The 6276-nt window shown below is 44.9% G+C and overlaps 1 protein-coding gene across 1 annotated transcript in view; it reads left to right on the top strand.

The window, feature by feature from the left end:
- The window catches only part of HERC2 (HECT and RLD domain containing E3 ubiquitin protein ligase 2), a 220953-nt gene that overhangs the window by 162802 nt on the left and 51875 nt on the right, over window positions 1-6276 (top strand). The window contains exons 63-65 of the mRNA XM_011942889.1: window positions 232-437; window positions 1101-1241; window positions 5738-5929. Coding sequence (XP_011798279.1) covers window positions 232-437; window positions 1101-1241; window positions 5738-5929 — 539 coding nt within the window. The remainder of the gene's footprint in view (window positions 1-231; window positions 438-1100; window positions 1242-5737; window positions 5930-6276) is intronic.

The raw sequence follows: 6276 nt of genomic DNA, 5'->3' as shown, positions 1-6276 counted from the left end.
GGTCTGGTTTTTATGTTTGGCAGTTTTTCACCTGCCATTACTCTGGTTTTTCAAATAAATAAAATCCAGAGTAAACATTTTAGCTATTAGCCCAAGGATACAGGTAATAATGTTTGGTTTCCAAAACTCTGTTACATGTATTCAATAAAAATGAGGAAATGCCTCAGTGTACGTGCTAGTCCTGCCTCGCCACTTCCTGTGGTGCTGTGGAGAAGGGGCAGCTCACCACAGGCCGGGCTTTGTGTCCTGACAGAGATGCCGTTGTCGGGGCCCTGATGCCGGCTGCCATGATTGCCCCGGTGGAGTGCCCCTCCTTCTCCTCCGCAGCCCCTTCCGACGCATCTGCCATGGCTAGTCCCATGAATGGAGAAGAATGCATGCTGGCTGTAGATATGGAAGACAGACTGAGTCCAAATCCATGGCAAGAAAAGAGAGAGGTAAAAGCAACCTTAGATCAGAAGGTAAAAGCGAATCGTAAAGCAACGTTAGATCAGAAGGTAAAGGTGGCTACTTTGTGTCTAGGAAAATCTCATTCTGTCATTTAGTTTAGGCTGTTTCTATGCCTCCCTCTTTGATTTTTGGCGTTACTTAGAAGAATATTCTCTGTAAAGGAGCTTTTAAAGTGCTTAAGTGGAATTAGATTTCTTTTTTAAAAAAATCTAATTCAAAAAATCTTTTTAAAAAAAAATTTTTTTTAAAAAATCTAATTCAAAAAATCATTAAGTGCAAGTTCACAGTCCTTTATCTGCAATTCTGAAACCTTAAAGTTCTGATAGTCAAGAATTTTAGTGACTTATTTTGGGGGAAAAAACCAACTTGAAGATAACGTGAACTCATTTTAGTCTGGTTCATGGATCTGCTGTGAATATTAATAGTTTTTCTTGAAACTATGAGTGTACTTGACTTTGCACAACTGTCCTAGGCCCAACTGGGGGTGGTAGTGGCTATGTCAGGTAGGCAGCATGTTACCTCTGTAAACTCTGGAACATTCTAAACAGCCCAAGTAGTTTTAGATAAAGCATTTGGGACTTGTGTAGGAAATAGGTTATGTTGTTGAGTTTTTCCCCTTAAACGTCCCCTACTGTGCACTCTTCGACTAGATTGCTTCCTCTGAGGACGCGGTGACCCCCTCTGCAGTGACTCCATCGGCCCCCTCAGCCTCCGCTCGGCCGTTTATCCCAGTGACGGATGACCTGGGAGCCGCAAGCATCATTGCAGAAACCATGACCAAAACCAAAGAGGTGAAGAGGCGTTCTTCTTTAACTTTGTATTGTGAAATAATCTTAAATGTACACAGAAGTAGAAATAGTACTTAGGAGTGGAACACAGTTGATTTCTATCCCATTCACTCGGGCTTTCCACTTGTTAGCATCTTTGAAGCATTTGTGGGAATGTTGCAGGACACAGTCCCTGTCACTGCTTACTGCTTCCACGTATATTCCTTGAGTATCAGGACTACAGCTTGATCCAGGATTACTTTCAAACCCACAGACATACTTGGATTTTGCTCATCATCCCAATAGTATCCTTATAGGTCTAGCACCCAAGCTAGGATTGCACACTGCTTCTTTAGTCTTCAGTGTGGAACAGTCCTTCTTTTTGACAGACACCACAGGAATGGTGCAGAATTCTTCTCAGTGCCTCCGCTGGGACTCAGGTGTTGTCGATTTGCTGCATCATTGGTGAGATAGCGCAGGAGTGGTGCAGAATTCTTCTCAGTGCCTCCGCTGGGACTCGGGCATTTCTGATTTGCTGCATTATTGGTGAGATCGCTTATCACTTGGTTAAGGGTCTCCGCCAAGTTTCTCCACTGGAAATCAGTAAGTAAGTGTGTTTAGTACTCTTGGGAAGACACTTTTGAGATTATGTCAATGTCTTGTTCCTGATTATACTTTTACCTCCCAGTTTTTAGCATCTTAAAGATTCTAGCTGAATCCATTATTACTGTGGTGGTTGTCACATTTTCATTTTTCACATTTATTGTTACTTCTGATTGTAATTGTTGCCATTCTTTTGCAAGAGAAGGCTTTCCCTTCTCATTTGTCTGTCTTCTACCTACCTACCTTTCTATCTGTCTGTTGTGTAGATTCAGGAGTTCCTGTTTTAGTCAAATAGTGACATTCGTTACTGTCATTATTTGACACCCAAATTGTCCCAGACTTGGTCACTGGGACTCGCGTGGACTGGTCATTGGAACCGGACTGGTCATTGGGACCTGGTTATTGGGACTCGCGTGGACTGGTCATTGGAACCGGACTGGTCATTGGTACGCCTGTGGACTCAGTCGCTGGGACTCCCTTGGACTGATCACTGGGACTCGGTCACTGAGACTCCTGGGGACTGGTCATTGGGACCTGGTTATTGGGACTCGCAGGGACTGGTCATTGGGAACCCTGTGGACTGGTTCCATTGTCTGATGTGTCCCCGTAATTCTTAGGGGTCTTGCTTCATTTCTGGCACAACAGTGTGCTCGAGACTCATCTTTCACCTACCCTGCCCCTGCCTGGAATCAGCCATTTCTCCAAGAAGCCATGGTTCCTGCTAGTGGCTTGTAGGAGTTGGAAACCAAGATCTGGGTGCTTGCTAAGCCGATTGTTACTGAGTGTCTTTGGTTAGGCCCTCTCAGCAAATAAATCTATACACATGAGCATTGATTTATCCTTCTGCATTTATCTATATAATAAAAACCATTAACAGCCCAAATCAATACTTTTAATTCCAGTCCAGTACCACAGGGCTTATTCCTACTCTCCTTCTTTCCATATTTTTTTGGTGTATAATGCTTTTATATGTTGCTAGATTTGGTTTGCTGCTATTTTGTTGAAGATTTTTACATCTGTATTCATAAGGGATACGGCTCTGTAGTTTTCTTGTGATGTCTTTGCTTTGGGTATTGTGGCAATATTGGCTTCATAGATTGGAGGGTGTTCCTTTCTCTTCTGTTTTTTGGAAGAGTTGGTGAAGGACTGGGGTTAATTCTTTAAATAGTTGGTAGAATTGTATCTGCTCTTCTAGCATATTCCCATCATTCTTTGAGTATTTCCTTTTTGTGGCACAACACAAAATTCCAGGCTCCAACATAGGAATCAGTTGTTTCTCTGACAAGTCCTAGTTCTTTCTGGTGGAGAAGGGCATTTAGAGGTCAAGATCTGGGTGTTTCGTGTGCTTGTTGCTGTTTGGGTGACAGAGCTAGAGAATGAATATGTGTGCGTGTAACATAATAGGTACATACATCAGTTTTTTGTTTTGTTTTGTTTTAGACAGGGTCTTGTTCTGTTGCCCAGGCTGGAGTACAGTGGCACAATCTTGGCTCACTGCAGCCTCAACCTCCTGGTCTTAAGCTATCCTCAGCCTCCCAAGTAGCTGGAACTATAAGCATGCACCACCACACCTGGCTAATTTTTGTATTTTTTTCTTTTTTTTTTTTTTAGAGATAGGGTTTCACCATGTTGCCCAGGGTGGTCTTGGGCTGGGCTTGAGTGATCTACCTGCCTCATCGTCTCAAAGTGCTGGGATTACAGGCATGAGCCACCGTGTTTGGCCCACATCAGTATTTATGTTGTTATAAATTTATGTATATGGAAACCACTGGTTCACACCAATATGATTGATTCTAATCCAACTGGGATTCATTCTAGTTTACCCTTTCTGTATTTATAACTTCTCTGACAGTGGGAAACCTGGCTCCTGTCATCAGCAGGCTGTTTACTTACAGTTCAGTCCCCTTAGATAATCAACCTCCGATCTTGGCTGTCCCCCACTCTGTGGTGGGCACCCTTCTTCCTCTGTACAGCCTCTGGCACTCCACGGTCACCCTACGTGACCTCTGGCCCTCTCCCCACCTCCATGTTGACCCAGAGTGTGGCACCTTCCTCACTTGGCCTGGCCCTCTCTCTCCAACCCCCCATGTGTGGATGCCCTCCCCAGCCCGCCAGGGTGCTCCCCACACCAGGCCATCCCCTGCTCATGTGTGCTCCGTTGCCAGCCTTCTCACCTTGGGAACAAACACTTTATTTTTAATTACATTTGGAACCCTTGATTTATTATGCTGTTACTGCTGGCAGAAAATATGTCCTATGGAAATTATTGATAACCATCCATGGTAAAAAGAAAGCCTCTATTTATGAATTAGGTGCTTGGAATCAACTTCTCATTTTTGGCAGTCTCCTGGTGTGAGGGTTTAATGCAGCACTTATTCGAGGAAGGCAACATTTTTGTTTTTAGGTAAAAGGATAATATGATTTCTTTCCCCCCAATTTATTTATGAGACATAGGTATTATCCAAGTTGTAACCCTGTATTTCTATTATTTCAGTTTTGGCTTGACTTATGAATTTAAGCCAAAGCAATTTTAATATTAGTATTAAGCTATAATTCATATTTTAGGATATGCTGCTCGTGATTTTCTTCCTTAGCAATTCTTCTAGACATATTTTCTTTGTGTGTGTGCATGTTTTTAAGACACCCTCATTAAAAAAAATGGTAGGTACATTTCAATCTCAAGACTAAAGATATTCTTGTTGATATGTTTCACTGAATGCTTTTGCTGTCCTTCAGTGAGTTATGTTCTGGAATGTCATCATTTATAATGAATTTCACTTACTCCCTGGGTCTCCATGCAGAGGCAGGAGCAAGGTCTGTTTCCCTAAAGGGAGAAGAACCTTGTTCCTAAATCAAGAGTGGTGAGATTTCCAGGGACCCTGGTTGGGTCATGTTCCCCTAAGGGAACCCTAAGGGGAACATGTGGGGCTGTCCTTCCCCCAACTTGTTTATGTTTGTGGAAAGAGTCACACTGGATTTGCTGAGGTCCAGAAAGCAGGAGAGAAAAGAGGCACGTCCCTGGCTCTTGTTCTTCCTCTGGGGAGCCAGACTGTGCCTGGGGGAGGAGAAGGGGTTGACATACTCCTGCTTGGCACAGCGGTTCCCATGCTGGGTCAGAATCGGTGGGAGTCCCTGGCTCTGACAAGGGCCTTTCCACTTTCCACAAGTTCAGTCCCGATGCTGCCCTCCAGGAGGCTCCTGTGTGCCGACAAGCCGGCGGGGGGCGGGGGGGCGGGGCGCGCGGCCATCCTGGGCAAGGCACCTCCGTGGGGTGGGAGCTGGGGGTGCAGTGGCTCATAGCAAACAAGGAGAGGAGGTGAAGGATCAAGATGCAGTATGTTTAGGCTAACAGGGCAGGAATGGGAAGTACACGAGTGGTAATGAGAAGACTTTTATGTGTGATGTTTTCAGTGAACGCAAGGAGAGAGAGACGATGGAGAGCATGTTACGTGCCAGTGAGTCATTTGAAATAAGATTCCAGGAAAGAATTATGGAGAGGATCTAGACAAAATACATACAATTATAGAATACAAATGCAGTTTATAAACAATTCCAAGCATACCTTATGGGTGGATTACACAGGATGCAGCTTCACTCCAGAACTCCCCTGTAGTATCTGCCTGTGCTCCAAACTTGGACCCCGTGATAAATTGTCATTTCTTTGTAGCTTCAGTCATCCCTTTTTGATAAATGCTATTGATAATACAACAGTTCATTGGTCTTGAAAACATAGTACCTGGCTTGGTGGAGATTTTAGGGGCCGTCATTTCTTAATCTGTTTTCTTAAGGTCTTAAACACCTTCAAGTTTCTTACTCGTTGGTATTCATGTATTCTCTGAGTTTGTGGGTAAACTGGTGACTCTTTATCTTTTAACATATTATTCCTCATGTTAATTGTTGGATGTTATTTGACTTAGGATGTTGAAAGCCAAAATAAAGCAGCAGGTCTGGAGCCTCAGGCCTTGGATGAGTTCACCAGTCTGCTGATTGCGGATGACACTCGTGTGGTGGTGGACCTGCTCAAGCTGTCGGTGTGCAGCCGGGCCGGGGACAGGGGCAGGGACGTGCTGTCTGCGGTGCTTTCCGGTATGGGGACTGCCTACCCGCAGGTGAGTCTCAGGGAGGGCGGGGCCGTCTGACCTCACCTCCTCCACATGGGGCCAACCTCCTCTCCAAGGGAGCAGCTGTAGATCGCCGGTGATGTGCTGGGTTTCATCCTAGTAGACAGCAGGTTAGGAGCACTCCTTTAGAACAGAACGTTTTAGCGTTTACCCCAGTGACATCCTTTACCTGTTTTTTGTTGTTTTTTTTTTTTTGAGACGGAGTCTCACTCTGTCGCCCAGGCTGGAGTGCAGTGGCATGATCTCAGCTCACTGCAAGCTCCACCTCCCGGGTTCACGCCATTCTCCTGCCTCAGCCTCCTGAGTAGCTGGGACTACAGGCGCCCGCCACCACG

This window comes from Colobus angolensis, unplaced genomic scaffold, assembly GCF_000951035.1.
Source record: "Colobus angolensis palliatus isolate OR3802 unplaced genomic scaffold, Cang.pa_1.0 Scaffold211, whole genome shotgun sequence".
Taxonomy (NCBI): Eukaryota; Metazoa; Chordata; class Mammalia; order Primates; family Cercopithecidae; genus Colobus; species Colobus angolensis.
The sequence above is the reverse complement of the archived record's forward strand: the minus strand, read 5'-3'. Positions and strand labels throughout refer to the sequence as shown.